This window comes from Nelusetta ayraudi, unplaced genomic scaffold (assembly GCF_046127955.1).
Source record: "Nelusetta ayraudi isolate G7.1 ecotype Tasmania unplaced genomic scaffold, CSIRO-AGI_Nayr_v1 ptg000033l, whole genome shotgun sequence".
NCBI lineage: Eukaryota > Metazoa > Chordata > Actinopteri > Tetraodontiformes > Monacanthidae > Nelusetta > Nelusetta ayraudi.
Genome location: NW_027466083.1, coordinates 2,053,884 through 2,072,655, shown reverse-complemented (window position 1 = coordinate 2,072,655; position 18,772 = coordinate 2,053,884). Strand labels below are relative to the sequence as shown.

At 41.9% G+C, this 18,772-nt stretch overlaps 3 protein-coding genes across 8 annotated transcripts in view; all 3 read right to left on the bottom strand.

The window, feature by feature from the left end:
- Window positions 1-18,772, bottom strand: part of toe1 (target of EGR1, exonuclease) — a 314,622-nt gene that overhangs the window by 142,150 nt on the left and 153,700 nt on the right. The window lies entirely within an intron of this gene.
- On the bottom strand, window positions 473-13,954 carry lyn (LYN proto-oncogene, Src family tyrosine kinase). 6 transcript variants are annotated; one of them, XM_076031587.1, is made up of 14 exons: window positions 13,707-13,952; window positions 11,173-11,305; window positions 10,747-10,789; window positions 10,257-10,362; window positions 9,744-9,842; window positions 9,410-9,513; window positions 9,030-9,179; window positions 8,202-8,351; window positions 6,087-6,269; window positions 5,502-5,578; window positions 4,828-4,981; window positions 4,402-4,533; window positions 3,020-3,079; window positions 1,841-1,978 (listed from the first exon to the last, which is right to left on the bottom strand). In XM_076031587.1, the coding sequence occupies exons 2-13, from the start codon at window positions 11,302-11,304 to the stop codon at window positions 3,045-3,047; spliced, it is 1,365 nt and encodes a 454-aa protein (XP_075887702.1). In that variant the 5' UTR covers window position 11,305; window positions 13,707-13,952; the 3' UTR covers window positions 1,841-1,978; window positions 3,020-3,044. The 6 variants fall into 6 exon arrangements, with proteins under 6 accessions (XP_075887698.1, XP_075887700.1, XP_075887701.1 ...); XM_076031583.1 differs by lacking the exon at window positions 3,020-3,079 and having other exon boundaries at window positions 473-1,978; window positions 13,707-13,936; XM_076031585.1 differs by lacking the exon at window positions 3,020-3,079 and having other exon boundaries at window positions 473-1,978; window positions 11,233-11,305; window positions 13,707-13,935.
- LOC142891779 (cAMP-dependent protein kinase inhibitor alpha-like) lies at window positions 16,012-18,513 on the bottom strand. The gene is made up of 3 exons (XM_076031599.1): window positions 18,298-18,513; window positions 17,143-17,339; window positions 16,012-16,657 (listed from the first exon to the last, which is right to left on the bottom strand). The coding sequence occupies exons 2-3, from the start codon at window positions 17,309-17,311 to the stop codon at window positions 16,590-16,592; spliced, it is 237 nt and encodes a 78-aa protein (XP_075887714.1). The 5' UTR covers window positions 17,312-17,339; window positions 18,298-18,513; the 3' UTR covers window positions 16,012-16,589.

The window sequence follows — 18,772 nt, the reverse complement described above, 5'->3', positions numbered from 1 at the left end:
TCAATCAGACGGGTTTCCGTCAAAACAAAACACAGATTTTCCTTGACGTAAGCAGTAAAATGAATTGTTACTGTGGCATAATGTTTAAAGTCAAGCACTTCCACCCCCCCACCTCCCCATATGTAAAATAGTTAAAAGGTCAATTCTTTATTTCAATTTCCTTGTTCATGTCATTTTAGTGGTTCTATAACATTATAAACGTGAAAAGAATCTGTTTTTGTTCTTCCCTTTTTAACTAATTTGACATGTCATAACACACACAATAAAGTTCAATAACTACCAAATACTGAAAGTTGACAAGTCTACAGCCACAAAATGAAATTATGTCCAGGCAGTCTGTGTATTATTATGGTCGTAAGAGGGTTTTAATAATTACAATCACTCACCACACTGCTTAATATTAATGTTTATGAACCTCCAAACAAAAGCAATGTGTGGAACATTCAATAGATATGAGACGATGAAAGGACATATTGCTTACAGAAACTTTAATGTGAAAATGCTTCAGGCAACCTCAGAATACCGCTTAAATCTTTATGCCTTGATTATGTTTGAGCAGCAAGGGAAAATTAACAATCACATGGAAAAAGTGGGGAATACAATGGAGGTTTTAAATAATAGTTAAAAAAAAAAAGAGAAAAACTTCACATATGGTACACAGAATTGAAACATTTTATATTACACGTAGCTCCTCCATATCGTTTCTTTGATTGATAATAAAATCATAAAACCACAAGCCATACAACTTTGCTTTTGGATAACACTTATGATTAAGAAATGTTATTTGAAATGATAAAACAATCAGGAGAACAAGTTTCACAGACAACACAAAGCAGAAATTATAGCACTTCAATATGAAGTGGTCTTAAAGTGATCAACCCCAGTGGTCAATGACACAGAACAAAGACAAATTACATTTCATTAATGAAAAATTAAAGGCTCTCCTTATGATACTACGTTATTTGACAGAATGGTTTTTATATTTGAAATAGAAGACTGTCAGCTATAGTTGTGGTTAGTGACCTTCAAATTCAGTCTTAACCAAATTCCAAGCAGGCAGATAAAACTTTTTTTAAAGTGTTGAAATATATACCTTATAATGTGGTAGTTGAGTTTAAATTGGACACAGATACCTGCAAATCTCCACATTTCTTTTGTTTTGCTATGCAGTGTAAACTTTCAGATTTACACTGACCCATCTCTTCTATGACAACCAGAAGTTATTTAAAAAACAAACTAAAAAAAACATTACATTATACTATGGGTGTAAAAACATTCATTCATTCATTTTCCATACCCGCTTAGTCCCGAGCTCAGGGTCACAGGGGTCTGCTGGAGCCTCTCCCAGCTGTCTTAGGGCGAAGGCAGGGGACACCCTGGACAAGTCGCCAGTTCATCGCAGGGCCACATAGAGACAAACAATCATTCACACTCACATGCACACCTACGGACAATTTAGAGTGTTCAATTGACCTCACATGCATGTTTTTGGAGTGTGGGAGGAAGCCGGAGAACCCGGAGAGAACCCACGCAGACACAGGGAGAACATGCAAACTCCACACAGAAAGGTCCCAGGCCCAGAATCTAACCCACAACCTTCTTGCTGTGAGGCGGCAGCGCTAACCACTGTGCCACCGTGTCGCCCGGTTGTAAAAACATTTATAGAATATCTAATTTTAACAAAATTACTTAAAATGAACAAACAAAACATTTATCAGTGTTGTTTTAAATATGAGTGTTTGTAAAAGGTATAAGTTGTGTGAAATTGTCCCTCTCTATGGCTGCTGCTGGTACTGTCCCTCGGTGGCAGTGTAAAAGTCATCCAGCACACTCTGCATGTAATCAAAGGTGGGCCTGTCCTCAGGTTTGTTTTTCCAGCACGACATCATGATGTCATAGAGCTCCTGCGGACAGCTGTCGGGCTGTGGCATCCGGTAGCCGCGCTGCAGCGATGACATCACCTCCCCTTTAGTCATGCCTGAGAAAGGACACGCACGGATGTTAACGAGCGAAGCAAACAAATATATGAATATGAGTAAAGCATATAAACTATGGTGAGCCTCAGGGCTGGAGGCAGTAATAATTATAATGAAATTCTCAAACATATTTATCACCACTGGATGTCAGTATAATGTTCCACATTTAGATGACTTTTGTTTCTTTTGTGTGGCGGGATGGGTTGATGGGGTTGAAGTGAGAAGTATGATATGAGAAGTGATCAAATCACTGGTGTGTGGTAAAAGGGGAAAGTACCTATGAGGCAAGCACCCACTTATCATCATTGATATTGCTCTGCTAAATATCCTGCATTATGGCAATTTCAACACGTTCACACTCACATTTATACATCAGTATAGATACACCTCAAATACACCTACTCTAACTTAAAGCTCCTTTGGGTGATATTTTTTATAGATAAGAAAAAAAACAATAGGAGGGAAATTGACTGAAATCTCAAAATATCAAAGCAAAAAATAAAAATCATAATTCTAGGTATGACATCAGCCCAACCTCTAATCTCCTGACATCAGAGAAATAAATTACCTTTAAAGTGCAGGCCATTGTGAGAGCCATGACATACACTGACTGACATTAAAGAACATAAAACTTGTAGTTAAATTGTAGTTAAAGCAGAGGTTCAAAGAGAATGTGGTTATAGCCATTCAATCTGAGAACGAATATTAAAGCAGACCAAGGACTAAAGAACTCAGAATTTCTCTAAAACTTTTGAACCACCAAGACAATGCAGGAAGCAGGGGAAACAAAAGTAGTCCAGTCGATCTCTACATACCGAATAACAGAGAACATCTTTTATCAGGAAAAAAGCAATAGGATGTTTTATAACTCCCCAAACAACAGCAAAAATGAGATTAACAAAGAACACCAAAGTCAAATTGTTAGTGTCAATGGAGAGTTTCGAAACAGTTACAGAACGGCGGTGAAACGGACTGAAGCAACAGGTATCAGTCAAAAGAAGAAAAAACTTCATGTACATTTTGCAGAACCACTGGTTACATACCAATATTTTAACAGCGAGGGCTTGATTACAAAGTGTCCAGTAGATGAGGAGAAAATGTATCTGGAAGAAAACCTGGACCAACTCAGTGAAGCTAAACAAAAGTATGACACTGAGCTGATTGGTGTCAGAAAGCTGGTGAACGCGCTGCCAAATAATCCTGACATATCCGGGGCAACAATCCAGCAGAAACACGCTCTTTTAAAAAGGCTGGAGGATCTGGGAGAAGCTGTTGAAAGGAGCCAGAAGGCGTTTGAAGCCGAGCTTGAGGCAGAACGGGAGAAGAATCTGCTTCTCAAACAAAAACTGAGAAAGCGCAAAGCTTCGCACAACAAAGAGTGCCTGCGGTACAAAACCGAGCTCCTCAATGCGAAAGTGCAGGCAGATGTCCTGCGGCTGGAGCTGGAGCGCAAGAACCAGCAGAAGGTGCTCCTTCAAGAGGAGCTGGAGCTGGAGCTGGCAAATGCCAAAATGCTGTCCGAATCGCTTCAAGGCCAACTTGCTGAAGAAATCCACTTGAAGAATACACTGATTATGTATTTCAAGGAGCTGGCTGCCATTGTGAGCAGCAGCCCACACAACTCAACAGAGCAACAGATGGAGAGGGAAGAGCTCAGGACTCCACTAGAGGAGCAGGATCATTTTATGGGTTTGTGTAAGAGGAACCGTCTGAAGTACGAGACTGATCCTAGTAGTGCCAAACAACAGGAGGACGCCTTTCACTGTCGCCGGCAGGCTGTCTGGCCGAAGGACCTTCTTCAAGAGGGGCTCCAAATGACGTCTTGTGAAGCTGAGGAAGACAACATCTCTGAGGAGGTACGGTTTAAGCAGCAAGACTGCCGGCACGATGGAGGAGCCGCTGAGATGAGAGAAGTTGCGCCTTCCCTCTGGAATGCAATTTGGTACATTGTCGGGTTGTGGAGACCACAGAGGTGAAAACTGGACACATACACGTCCAACCCAATTTCCAGGAGGTTGGATCTTCTCGCTGACTGAGGGGTTTTCACAGAAGATACATCATTTGACTGAGGGGTCTAGTGAAGTGACCATTCATATTAATTTGAGATTCTTGGGCAACTTGAAGCAACAAAGATACACAAGTTACAAAGATACATTTGACTAAAGGGGTGTTGCCTGAGAGGCTTTGAACCGACAAGGTTCTTGAGTGAATCCTAGTCTATTCAACGTCCAAAGAGTTGATCATCCCGTTTGTGTATTTTGCAAGAAACAAACAACGCAGGTGAGATCTGCAAAATTTGTATAGGTGGCTCAATTTGGCAGGTAATGAATGGCCACCGGATTTTTAGGGAAGAACCAATTGATTACTGTTAGTGTCTAATGGCAAAAAGACATGCAGGCATGCCACGTAGCCGGCTGGTGTTTACCTGGGTACGGGATTTTTCCGAAGGTTATGATCTCATAGAGAAGAACTCCAAAGGACCACATGTCTGACTTGATGGTGAAGGAGCCATAGTTGATGGCCTCTGGAGCGGTCCACTTTATAGGGAACTTGGCACCTAAGGGACAAGTTTAAAACAAAGACTCTCTTAGTGTCCTGAGATCAGTAATCAGTTCAGGCTCAACGTACGGCTGTACATCAATTTTCTATGTAGACCTGTTGAGGTGACCTATGGAAAAAAAGATTTTGAGAAGAGAAATGAAAAATGTGGTTTGTTGCACAACATGGCGGTTTCTTTTGGCCGGAGAGTTTTTCTTCAGCGATCCAGTAAGAGGTCTTCTCGTCTGTGACAGGAAAGTCTTCTTATGCAACACGATTTTGACACTGACGCACACCCACTCATACAGTTTACCTTCTCTTGCCGAATATTCATCATCTTCGATAACTCTGGCCAATCCAAAATCAGCTATTTTACAGATCAGACTCTCTGACACCAGGACATTGGCAGCTCTCAGGTCTCTGTGGATATAGTTCCTTTTCTCTATGTATGCCATACCCTCTGCTATCTGCAACAACACCACATGGAAAAACAGCAAATTTACATTTCAATAGATGGTACTGAAATTGTGTATGTGTGCTTTACAGTGTGCAATTTGCACATTTTAATACCTGTCTTTTTATTATTCATTTGTCTATTTAGATAGATAGACTTGTCTAACCTTTAATCATCATCATTCAGCCTTTAGTGACTCTTTAAAAACAACTGCAACCACATTTTTGTTGCCAGCTAAGAGATTTTCTTTGATAATATACAACGATATATATATATATATTAATATATATGATATATAATTTGATGATGAATGTGGATCTTTCTTGACGTTGACTTCCTAAATCAGGGAACCAACACTGCCTTGTTGTGCTTTAGTCTCCAACACCAAAAACTTGGCGGGACTCTCCCACTAAACTGTGAGTTTTGCGCTTTTTGTTCCTCTTTCCAGCTTTACAGTCATAGTGACACAGCTGACATTTCACAATCTTGAGCTGTGCGAATGAGCGGAATGTTGCGCTTAGTGTGAAACTCACCTGCGCTGAGAAATCAATGAGCTTTGGTAGAAGAAGTCTGCTCCCCGTGTCACTTTTTAAGAAGTCCAGCAGGCTACCTAGAGAAAAGACAAAATGTTTCATGGAGTTTATAAACATAGTTTTCTCATGGGGTTTGAGTTTTTCAAATTGTTTAGTTTTTTATGAGTTTTGATTCAACTACTTCTAAGCATAAATCCTTCCTTAACTGATGAAAACGTCAGTGGTCAAATAGAAAGTTGCACGAAAGCTGTGTTTCACTACACTAAGTTTGCTGAACTTGACATTTCCTGTTTTGACCAATAGGAGAAGTTGGCTTTCAAGGTTTTGAGCCAGGCAACTTTCTGAAGGGAACAAAGCGTCTTTTCATTTTGTGCACGTGACAAAAACAGTTACGGAGCCACTAAATTCTGCAGAACTGTGGTTGGAATGGACAGTGACCAGACAGGCTGGTCTGACTATTCCACAGCCTGCTAATCTGCTGGGAGTTTCACTACCTCACAACCACCTGTAGGGTTTACAGAGAACGCTCCCAAAAAGAGAACAAGATGAGTTCATGCACAAGTGTGCAAAATAAAGCTCACTCACCATTTGACATGTACTCAGTGATGATGTAGATGGGCTCCGTCTTGGTGACCACTGCATAGAGTCGCACCAGCTTGTCGTGCTGCAGCGTCTTCATCACGTTGGCCTCTTCCATGAAGGCTTCCACCGTCATGGTGCCTGGTTTCAGCGTCTTCACGGCCACTTTCGTTGCGTTCAGGTAATAGGCTGAACCCACACAAGACATGTGAATAGAATGGTACAAGGATTTATTTTCATTTGAAGGCATAAATATGTTGCAAAGTGTAGTCCCCCCCCCCCCCCCCCCCACACACACACACACACACACGCACCCTCTAAAACACCATTTTCACTTGTAGTCAATATTTAAAAAATACATTTGTTTTTCTTTTTCAAAACTTAGGCACTCATGTAAAAAAGTCAAAATGCCTTTAATTTATGGGCAGATCGTGATTAAAACAAGCACTTTAACATGATTCGGCTTGAAAGAAGTGAACAATCAAACTCTTCCGAGATACACAAGGAGACAAAATATTAACAGTAAAACAGCATGTGTTATTTGCATACTGGACGGCCCATTCGCTCTAATGTGTTTTACTTTGGCGGAACCAAATGGCAACTAAAGGAGTTAGTGTGTGGTTTTTTTGGTCTCTTGTTATACCATGCTACAGGCTTAAGAGGTTTGAGGCCTCAATTAAATGTTAATTGGGTTCATGCTCACTAAAAGCTTTAGATTCTCTTTTAAGCCCTGTTTGTTGGCAAAAAGCAAAGGAGATTAAAATGAAGTGTAAATGGACTCAAGTGGGAAACCAGTAATTTCCTTTTACGGTTAGATTAATTAAAAAAAAAAAAAAAATGAGATGGTCTATTTTATTCACTAGTTTTAATTTATTCCATGACTGAAATCTAAAATCAGGTAATATGTGGGTCTGTTGGTGAGCACCTGGTGTCTCAGAGAGATGTGAAAATCAGCCTTCGCTCTACTGACTGACTGATATGCTAAACCGCTGCCTGTCTGTCTTCTGTGGCTAATGCACATTTTCTCAATGCACAGTAGCAACACAGTAGCTCAAAACACACGTGCAAACACGCAAGGCCAGGGCCATTTTTATTTTTCTCACTTTCTGACGGCATTTCGTTTTTTTGCACCAACTGAGCACAGTTAACATACGAGGGGCTGCATGTGATTTTCCAGTTGGATAGAATGGCACCTACTGGGAGCTGTCAGCCATTAAAACAAGCTCAGCGATCAGCTGATTGTCAGAACCTGGGGATCGTAAACCAAACTGCTTACGTGTACGTCCGTACTTGTACTTGCTGCACTCTTCAACCAGAGGGGGGCAGATGTTTGTTGCGTTCGTGTGCACACTCGCCTATGCTTCTGTCTAAGCACCGGTCTGAAACTTGAATGCAAATCACTCCTACCTCTCAAAAAAATTTCCTTCATAGATAACAAAACTGAGTACACAGCCGCACACCTCAATGTTCCTCCCACACCAGCCTGTGTGCATGCAAAGGGTCGAAACGCAACACTGGAGCACATTTTTAGCAGACGCAGAGTGGTTTCTGTCTAAGAATAACAAAACTCACAGTCATATAGATCAAAAGGACCAGTCAAAGAGTGCCACAAATCCAAAGTGGAGAAACGACTACTCCACCGATCAATCTTTTTTCGTCACAACTGAAATGAGGACGAATGCAAGAACCTGCTGAAAATCCTTTAAAATCTCGATATTTATGTTTAAATGAAAGGCTTTCGCAAGATGCCTCAGGGGTATTGTCAACGTTTAGTAAAGGAAAAAGCACTGAAAATGATAAGCCACCTGCATGGTACATCTGCTGGAATGCATATAGCACGTGGAATACCCTGTAAAACCCTTGGAGTGGGGTTTTACAAGGTATTCAAAGGTTGAAATGTCCCTTTAAATTATTAACACAGTTGTGCCTGCCAAACGGCAATGCAAATAGCCTTTCATAGCGGTGGAAAGTCGCTATCGCCCACTCCCTGGAGAAGCAGTCTGCTGTCTTCTGTTCCTCTATCTGCTCTCTACACTTGCCCTGCTGTTGATGTCTGTGGGTTTTTTGTTATTGATGGGTTTTTTTATTGGTGGGGCCATGTTGATTTCCTGAGTTACTCACCCATCCACACTTCTCCAAATTGCCCCGCGCCAAGTTTCTTCACCATCTTGATGGAGTCTTTGGAAATCTCCCAGGCATCTTTGTCCCACAGCTGAGCTTTGGGCTTCACACACGGCCGGTCCAGTTTACGACACAGGCCGTCTGCTTTGTCTGGCAGGAGATACCGAGCACTAGTTTGTCTGTGTTTCATTGTTCGAGGCGCACATCATTAAATTCCGAACATCAGATTGAGTTCTATTTATTTAAAGGTCCAGTGTGTAAATTCTGGTGGTCAAAGCTTAATATACTGCCTATATACATTTAAAGAGGTGTATACTCACAGTACAATGACAGTAATTAGGTTTTCCTACCATTAGAACAGTTCTTATTTGTATACAAGAATTTACACTTCGACAAGGGTCTTGCGCCCAGTCAGCTGCCATCTTGCACCACCATGTTTCTAAGGAAGCCTGGTGTGGACAATCCTGCCCGCTTGACAGCAAACAAACCAATGAAGTAGAAGGTGGACAAGGTATCTAGGTTTGAGTGCACAGGCCACCGTAGTTCACTGGTAAGATCAGGAGAGGTAGGGGGAGTGAAAGAGTGTTGCAATCTAAAATGTAACCATTTGATGTCGCTGTTTCTTCTCAAGATCTACCAATATTAATCACTTCACCTTCAAGGTAGATACATTTTTGACTTATTTTTTAGAAGTTAGTGTGGGAGTCTGAGTCTCCCTGGGGCTCACTGGGTGATTTTGGGCCCTGAACTGCTGTTCCTCGTCCAGTACCTTCATGCAAGCATTGCAAGAGACTCACTTGACAGGCTGTGCATCTGTGCTGTACTCACTGTGGTAGTGTTTGATCATGCTGCCGATGTCACTGAAGGAGATTTTTGGAGAAATGTAGAAGCCCCCATTGTCCAACATCCTGATCTTATAGTGTTTGACAGAATCTGTCCTGTTGTCATCCACATCTCTGATTGACAGCGAGTAGCTTCCTGTGGAGAAATTAGCCAGCGTGAAAGTTACCACAGAAACACAAGTCAACAGTTTTTTGCTTCATTGTGTTCATTTTTATTAGATGTTAAACATCCATTCTCGTCATATAGCATCAAAACAATTGTACTGGTCGTACACCCTAGAGCTGGAGATAGAGAACCTGCTTGGCGGCCGCCAAGTTCAGACATTAAGATGAGCCGCCGTGTTGAGAATGTGAGGATTTTCTCACCTTTTGATGTCTCGCTCTCTCTGATCAGATAAGAACCTGGTTTGTTGGCCGGTGCCAGCAGCTGCCTCTCTGCATCCTTCCTTGCGAGGTCCTTAAAAAACCAACTGCAGGATGGAATAGGCAACAAATGACTATAAGTTCAATATTGGTGTTGATTTCAAAAAAAAAAAAAAAAATCTAAACAAAAACATGTAATCTCCAAAAAACTAGGCTTCTGAAATTTGTACACTTTAATTTTTTAATAACGTGAAATAAAGTCATTTGTCAAATCTTGTTTTTCCAAATTAAAATAAAGAGCACATTCTGGATATTGGTTTTTGAAGCAGCTACTCACTCTTCTGTTTCCATGGTGTCGGCTTGGCCAACATAATTGGATGGAATGAACCCCTCTTTGTTGGTTACCAGTGACTTTGCCTTCCACCACTCCCCGTGTCTGTCGAGACAATCAGTGGGTTTTTAAGGTCCGCGCAGCTTTTCTTTGAACTTGAGCATCAGAAACCATGTCTGACAAAGTCTTGACAAAACGCTCAACTGTAGACTTTATTTTAGTGTTGAAAAGAAATAAAACATGAAAACGTCACATTGTTGTACTCCGCTCAAAATGAGTGTTTTCTAAATGCAATTGTCTGTCCAACTCATGTTTTTTGTCAGGAGCAGAACCTCTAACTTTTTGAAGAATTGAAAATGGTTGTGATTTGAATGGGAGTGGTGGTAGTGGTGATAACACAGAACAGTGAGCCCCAGCAAGTCATGTTTGGTTTCTTATGTAGCTGTTAACAAGATAGTGTGTTATTTCGAAAAAAAAAAAAAACAACAATAAAATCTTCTATCCCTCTCATATACTCACTCCTCCAAGATTTTCATCTTTTCTCCCTTCTTGAAGCCCAAGTCATCGGGATGCACAGCTTCATATGGGTAAAGGCCGAGCACTATTTTGTTCATCCCTTTTTGCTCTTAGAGAGGAACAAATGTTAAAAATATATTTAAATTAAAAACAGCATCTTATCTTACTTGAACATACAGTTCTGCCTGCAAATAATTAATTTCCTGTTAGGTAAGATATCAATCATAATGTGGATGTTACTGATAAAAAACAATAATGGATTTGGTCAAATTAAACACTGCGCTCATGGCGTGACTCTATGTACGGTAGCATCAAAATTAGTTTACAAACAGGAAGTGAGTTATACAAAGCAAAGCATGGCAGATAGACACAAACACACAATAGACACAAATTTAGTTTTTCTTGAAGCTGTATTGGAAAATATAATTTAACAAAAAAGTGTTTACGTATTATTAGAGGTGGAAAATTATAAGTTATAAATTCAGGCAAATACCTTCCATCTTTTGAAGCCTCTGACCAGGTAACAGGGAGTTATTCTGCAGACATGAAAACAAGGTGAGACAGATCTATCTATCTATCTATCTATCTATCTATCTATCTATCTATCTATCTAATTCTACAATAAGTTAACTACTCAGCGATAATATTGTTTGAGACAAGGAAGCTGTACTCATTATGAGTAGCTGAACTATAAAATCCTGTCTTGAGAGTTATAAAAATCCCTTTTGCCTCATTTTCATTCCATTTGTTTAATATTTAATCTGCCCTGGCACATTCCATCACATTTAAATGTGTCATTAAATTTCAGTCAGGAATAAAAGTCAGCACTTTGCATCACTTATCTCAAAGAGAATGTAGACTGTCAAGAGACTGTCCTACTTTGAACAACTCATCTGTATTCATGCCTCTGACTACTTACTAGTATGTGTTTTGTATTGGAGGTAGGGTCTCTGACATAGTGCGTTTGCTCGGTACGTACAGGCTGCTGGCTGATTTTCCCCTCCTCACCACTGCCAAGACCCTCGCTCAGCGTGGACTTCATGCAACCCATTCTATCAACATGAGGAAGTGTGAAACAGGAACAGTGAGCACAAATGTTACACATTTACCACTCACAGCTGGTGAACATAGCCACCAAGGCTAGAAAACACATAGGGTTGTAATGCTAAAACACACTGATCAATACTGAGACAAACTGCAGCTTGTGGAGGTGAAGCATGTTGAAAGTGACTTGAAATATTGCGCATTATGACAAATATTAAACAAAATCAGATGGAAAGAAACTGAACTTCATTTAATTTTGACGTGCAGAATCCAAGCAGAACCCAAAGCACACAAATCATTTAGAAATTGCTTTAAAAGTATCACTGTGGCAAAAATACTAAGAAGAGACATTCATTTTGCATTACGTATATGTAATAATTCCATAATTGATTTCCTAACTGATTTCCATCCCCCCAAAATACCATTGAAAGACTTGGGAATAGGTTGTTTACTCTCAGCTCAGTTGTTTTATAAGACACCATAAACTTTTCAATTGTGTTGCAGTGCATCTGTTAGTTTGCATTGGGAGTGGCAGACATGCCCCCCCCCCCGGGCACTGACGCTACTTTCTGTTTTGCTGTCCTCTTCCTGTATACTCAGTGAGATCAAATATTTATCATCCACCTCCCCTCTGAACCACAGCTTGTTTTTGTGGCTTGACAAGGCACACTTACAGAACCCCACCAGTAGCACATGGTCGGGTTACACATTTCCATTTTTTGACCACAAGTTCGCAAAATATTTGTGTGACTAAATTGTTGAGCGCTGATTCTTGTATGTCGAGGGGAGGAATGGTAAGGGGTGACAGGAAGACCACAGGAAATCAGTCACGTAAAAGTGTGGACTCCACTCTGTGATATCTTTCATGAACTTAAAATACAGATAACACAATCATATTAGTGCGTGTTGGAAACATACCTCTGACTACAGCAAAATTATAAACTTATGAACTTCACGTTCAGTCCAAAGTACACACAAAGCAATATGATCCTTGTATTTCCTCCACCTTTCACAAAACCTTTTTTTTTCACGTACAGTATTGTGGTAGATTTAAATTGAATATACATGGTGTCTGAGCAGAGAGGACACTGACCAACGCCAGAAAGTCTGTCCATTGATGGACATCTGCGGCTGGCAAGTGACCACTGGATAAGAATACACCAGAGCAGGCCACAGGTTGCAAGGCCATCCAGTGATCTGTTTGAAGAACTTCTCCTTATAGGAATATCAGCTATAGGTCTGTTTAAAGTACAACACCTTATTGGGATATCCACAGGACAGGAGACACTATATATATATTTTTTGTTACCATGTCTGGACTCTTTAAAACTGCATGGATTCTGGCACATCGTTGGTTCATCAGCGGTGCACCATAGGATGCTGTTGTCTTGTTTTTGTAATTCTGGATGACCCCATGGTTGCTGTACAATTTTTCCATCTGTCAGTAAACCTGCAAGAAATGCCTCTGATCCTTGCCTACTTTGTCTTATTTCAACTTTTGAACATCAAAAGTTGTACGTCAGCTTGACCAGGAGGACCCGGAAAGATCTGCACTGGCCCCCGAGTCTTTCTTCTGGTACAACAGTATATTTAAAATACCCACAAAAACATACAAATCACTGAACGGGGTAATTTTGCAGTTTAACTGAAAACTTTGATCTAACTCAACTTTGTAGCTATAAATGAAATTCACGAACACCTCTAGTACCTGAATGTGAAACAACTCGTGAATGGAATGGTATATAAATATACATTATTGTTGTCGTCGTCGTCGTTGTTGCATTGATTTTTATACATTTGCTGCTCTTAGTTATTGGCATTTTGGAGAAGTTGCACTTTGAATTTAATTGCATAGAACCACAATGCAGGAACTCAAGACCCCAAGATCTGAAAGAAAAATATGATGCTGGCGTTCATTGGTCAGAAGCCCGTTTGGGAAAAAGTAATAAAGTGAAAGGAAGCTTTGAAAGTTTTGGAAGGAAGAATTCTAGTGCCAGTGCTCAAGTCCCAAGGTCAGTGTGTGTGTGTTGTGGTCGATCATTTCAGCTATTGTGAAACTTCTCCCAACACTAAAACAGACACACACACACACACACGCCACTGATTAACTGATTATGTGTGAAACCGAACGTGTAAGTTTGAGGGCTACAACTCAAGAGTGTCACTCCTAAGGCTGCAATGAACTTGGAATCAAATCGTACACTGTACGAAATCAACTTGTGACACATTGACTTTAACAAAGCCATGAAACTTAATGTCACATTGAAAACAGCTATAGGTCGGGAATTTAAACGTTTTAAAGCTTCCCTTTGGGTGTGTCTCTGAGCACAAAGTGATGAGAGAACACAGTGACCTATCAGCACTCGCCTGTCCCTGGATTCATTCCCAAGCAAAGACACATTTGCTTACCTGCGTGTATGTGTGTGTGTTGCCCCTTCCTCAGGAAACAGCTCCTCTAACGGTGCACAAGGTTTTCAGCCCTGGGATCGCTGTCTTTTCACCCGGCTGACTGACAAGACCTTTAGCATCCGGCTCTCTGACAAGTGGGTCAGCCGCTCGACACGGACTGTTACACACGGCCGTCAGAATGAGGAACTTGGAGACTGCAGCCGGGGCTTTTTTTTTTTTTTTTTTTTTTCCTTTCTGAAACTTCCTGGTTCAATTGTCTAATGACTATTTGCATAATCAGCAACAAATCCACACGCACGCACACACACACACACACAGATGCACTCACAATAGGCAGCACAGCAGCAGCACTGTACAACATGTACAGAAACAATATATTTGTAAAATCTTTATCTCTTTAGACAGAAAGAGAGAGAGAGAGAGAGAGAGAGAGAGGGGTAGAGGGAGAGAGAGAGAGAGGGAGAGAGAGAGGGAGAGAGAGAGAGAGGGAGGGTGAGAGAAAAAAATACTGGGTTAAAAAAAAAAATGTTCTACACAATTTTAAATGAATGGCTACCACAGTGACACCATGTGGTGTGACGCCCAAAGTGCAGCAGGACAACGACTCCACTCTGTCCGCCGTTCCATTTATTGTTGACACACAAATGTACAAAATGTGATTATAGACAGTAAGACCAACAACAACACACTGAACGCACTCATGCATTTTCTTTTCTCTCCGGCATGCTGCGTGATTAACAGCTTGGTTTGCACAGTGTTGTCAGTGAGCCGCTGTGACCGCAGGGTCATGGCAGTTTTTGTTTATACCTGAATGCACCACGGCCGTAAAATGTGGGCGGCACGTTTTGAAGATGACTGACGTGGACGACAGAGACGCAGCCGGGACGGATTTTAATGAGCAGCAGTGGAGCAAACGGATGGAACAGTTCGCAATGCATATCTGAGGATCGTGTTTACAGGGCAAAGGAAATATTACAGAACCTTGTCACACACGGTGCTCGTCAAGAGACTCTCTCCACTGAGTATTGCATATATCTACATTTAAGGAGCTGTTCCAACACTTTTGTCATGATACCGGCTTTCCTGACAGCGAGTGTCACCCCAATTTCTGTCAGCACTACGGGAAAAGTTTATTGTTAACTAATCACTCCAGCCCAAAAATGTTTTCCCTACATTATTTGCCGGTGCCAACTCCACGCCAACCTGACACCAAAAATGTCCATTAGCTGATTTCTGATGGCAAAGTACCGTGTAAGTCAGTCAAAAGAAACAGAATAGAACCATTCAAAGAGCATGCCTTCATTTTCCTTATCCGCATTTCCCCCCGTTTTTCCCAATAAAACCACTGAATTGGCTTTGATGGCAAAATGTGCCTTGTCTTTGGATGAAATCAAACCAAAGCCTTGTTCTCAGTCACATTAAATGTCTCATTTTCCGCTAGGTTAGTAAAGCGTCCGCTGACAAAATACATCAGGTTAAGCTGTTTTTTTTTGGCCGCCCCATGCATCTGTGTTACACTGCACTGAGATTCCCTATGAAGTCACCGAGTGCAATTGCTTTTCATGCAGGCTCACACAACCCACACACTCCCTTCTGCACGTGCACCATTCCATCCAGGTCACAACTGCTGTTTCTGCTGTTTCCACTCATCCAGGGCCAGCACAGAAAAATACTAATTTGCAGTTGGTTGTCTGGTGTCGATACACCGTTTGAAACACAAAAACGATTTGTACATAAAAATGTCATTGTAATGTTTGATACTTATTTAACAGTGTCCACAAACGTTTCTTCCCCAACTATACAATATTATAATAATTTCAACTATTTCTGGTCCAAATGGTTGCATTGGCACGGTTTACTGACAGAACTTACAGACTCTACGGTACAGTGGTGGTTTTTTCTGTAGGTGTGTGACTCCAACCAACTTAACCCTCAGCTTCAGCATACACACAAAGAAAAGTGGCATCAATCATACATACATACATACATGTACATACATACATGTGCAAAAAAAATAAAGAAAAATCTTTACTAACAGCTGTTTCTGTTCTATTAACTGAGGGTGGATTACTAAACAAAACACCATTTTTGTATTCCAAGTAACTTGTGGATGATCTACTAATACATCAGTAATATAGTATAATGTAAAAGACCTACTGTTAGCCACACGCTGGCATGATTAGTACCAAAACTAGAAACATTTTAAAAGGTGGTTCAACATGATTGCCTCTAATGAATCAGCAGAGAAGTCAGCAGTCAACACTCTCTTACTGTATTACTGTACCAGTCCTGTGTTACAACTAGTCATTTTATTTTTATTTTTTTTTAAAGGACATCATCACATACAGATACAACTCTATCCAGGACAAGAGAAAGTCAGTCAACACGCCTCTTTAACAGATGAAACGCAGCATCACGCCGAGTGTTTCCCCTCCACGATGTGTCAGCAAAGTCAATGGAAGCTTCAGCCGCTTTACTGACGTGCGTGATCTCCAAGGGTTCCTCCACTCCCACTGCCGCCCATTACATCTGCACATTCCGGCGCACTCGCAAACTGCACAACCGCACGAATCAAAAGGGATCTCCAATGTGTTCCTTGTCCAGGCCCAAACATTCAGCCTGTGTGTTTAATAACTACGACTGGGAGTAAAATCAGCTGTACACGAGCTACAACTCTGATCTCCAGCTGCGGGGTCATCAGAGCGTTCCGCCACCTCTGACGTGGGACCTTGAAGAAAACATTTCCAAGGATGGTGGTCCACCAATTGGCTCAGGGAAGGACGCCACTAGCCTCCAGCTACCAGCCTGCTGTGGACAAACGGTGTCATCACTGCAGCAGCAGTGACCCAGCGAGGAAGTCGGCGTCCAGCGGCGTCCGTCAGGTTAGCTGTTCCTCTGCTCGGCCTCCCTGTGGGCCGAGGAGATCTGGCCGTCCTCTGCGATGTTTCCATCTGCAGCAAGAAATATTAGGGGGGCATTTGTCTCACATCCATTTTTTTTTTTAACCTGCTTTCATGTCGTACTGTTTCCCAGAAGCATTGAGATGCCATTGATGCGATTGTTAGATTTTTGAAGAACCTTTCTAACAAAATAAGAATTGCTGTGCTACTCAATGCTTTAAGACTCTGACTGTGGGAGTGACAGCAAGGGGTTCTCATTCTACGCTGACAAAGACTCACGTTAAGCTTTAGACATTAAAGTGACGTTCATTTTCGCTTCATTTTCAGAATTTAAGAATATCAAACAAAGGCCTTGCCTCACCATGTCCTTTAGTATTTGCTTTTATCGTTGCTGCTATTTTTGTGTGTATATTACTGACTTTAAAACACTTCACAACTGACACTAAAACTCAGTATCTTTACTTCTGCAAAAACAAAACACAAACAAAAAAACCCAACATTTGTGTTAATGAGGCTGGAGTTGCGGTGCGGCTTACCTCCACCCCCGGCGTTGATGTGCAGCTGGGACAGGGACAGGGACAGGGTGAGGGGCAGCTCGCGGCCCTCGGGGTCGGTGGGACTCTGCAGGATGTCGTGCATGGCGTTCCTGCGTCCCGTCCGACCAGAAGCGATGAAGTCTGCGTACGTGGCCTCGACATCAGCCATCGCTGGGGCATCATCTACACGGCAGCGCCTGCGGGAAAAGTAACACATGTCTCTGCACTTATACAGGAGGAGGAGGGGAGGCTTGATTTGGAGCTCCGTCTACGCCGCCCAGTTGACTTTAATCTGTGATCAAAGTCGCCGTGTGTGTGTGTGTGTGTGTGTGTGTGTGTGTGTGTGTGTGTGTGTTTGGAATTCCAACTCTGTGCTGTGATGATCGCTCTCATCGTCATGTGACAAGCTGATGCTTCTTCCGCCCCGTTTGTGCACTTCACTCTTTACAGTGTGGGACTACATCCTAGGTGTCAAACTCTGGCCCGTGTCATTATATTTGGCCCTCGAGACAATGCAAAATCACTACTAGAGCTGCTGGCCCGCCACTATTATACAGCGCACGTACTGCTAATACTACAAAGCCCAGAATGCTCTGCTTGGTATTTTGGCACATCAACCAGGATAGGACGTTCAGTGAAGGCTGTTATGACTCGATTTGTTTATTGTTTTACTTTAAAATGTATTATTAGCCGTGGAAAACGGTTACTGTTGAAATTGCAGAATCAGGATCCATGTGTACAATATGATGTTATTCAGTGTTACTATTAAGTATTAAGGTTTGCTTGTTCCATATCCAGGTTGAAGCAGAGCTAGTTTTGGTCCATATAAAAAAGGTCCACTCTTCTTTCTGGGGGAATATTTTTTTTCAATAAATATGAACGTTGTCCCGTGACTTTGTAGAAATTGTACATTATTGGCCCCACTGCGTGTTTTGAGTTTCACACCCCTGGACTACATGATGCTAGCCCGGGAACAGCACAGCACAGCACAGCACGGCCTTTTAGCCGAGTGTCATTTAGCAAACAGAACCACCGCAGCTCAACAGCCGTTTCTATTATTACAATCATCATCATCATCATCATCATCATCAACATCATCATCATAATTATTTTAAAGTTCCGACTACATAACGGTCCATTTCAGGTTTTACTTACGTTGAAGGAGAGGTGTAACCCCGAGCTGCATTTCTAGGGAGTCACTTGACCGACAAAGAGGCGCGACGGGCCCGACATCACCTCAAAAAGGCAAATGCAGCCAAAACAAACCGCACCAATACGGAAAAACCAACCAGGCAAGCGGCGCAGACAAGAAGTTGCGATTCAACACGACATCACACGCTGATGCGAGAAACACATGCAGGGATATTGGCCACAGAATGGTTTGTAAGGGGGGGGGGGGGGGGGGGGGGGAGCAGAGAAAAAAAAAAAGAGTCAAGAATCTGCTCTCAGTGCCCGTCGCATCTTCCTCCTCGGCGACCAATGAGCAGCCAGCAAACTACAGATGAGGGCCGATTGGATGGGAGACACAAAAGGATGCAAGGGGGAAAGCGCCAGGGCTGCGCTGCATTCAATGTCCCCTCGGAAAATATAGACGTTATACTAATTAATAGAGACTGGTGTATTGGATGAT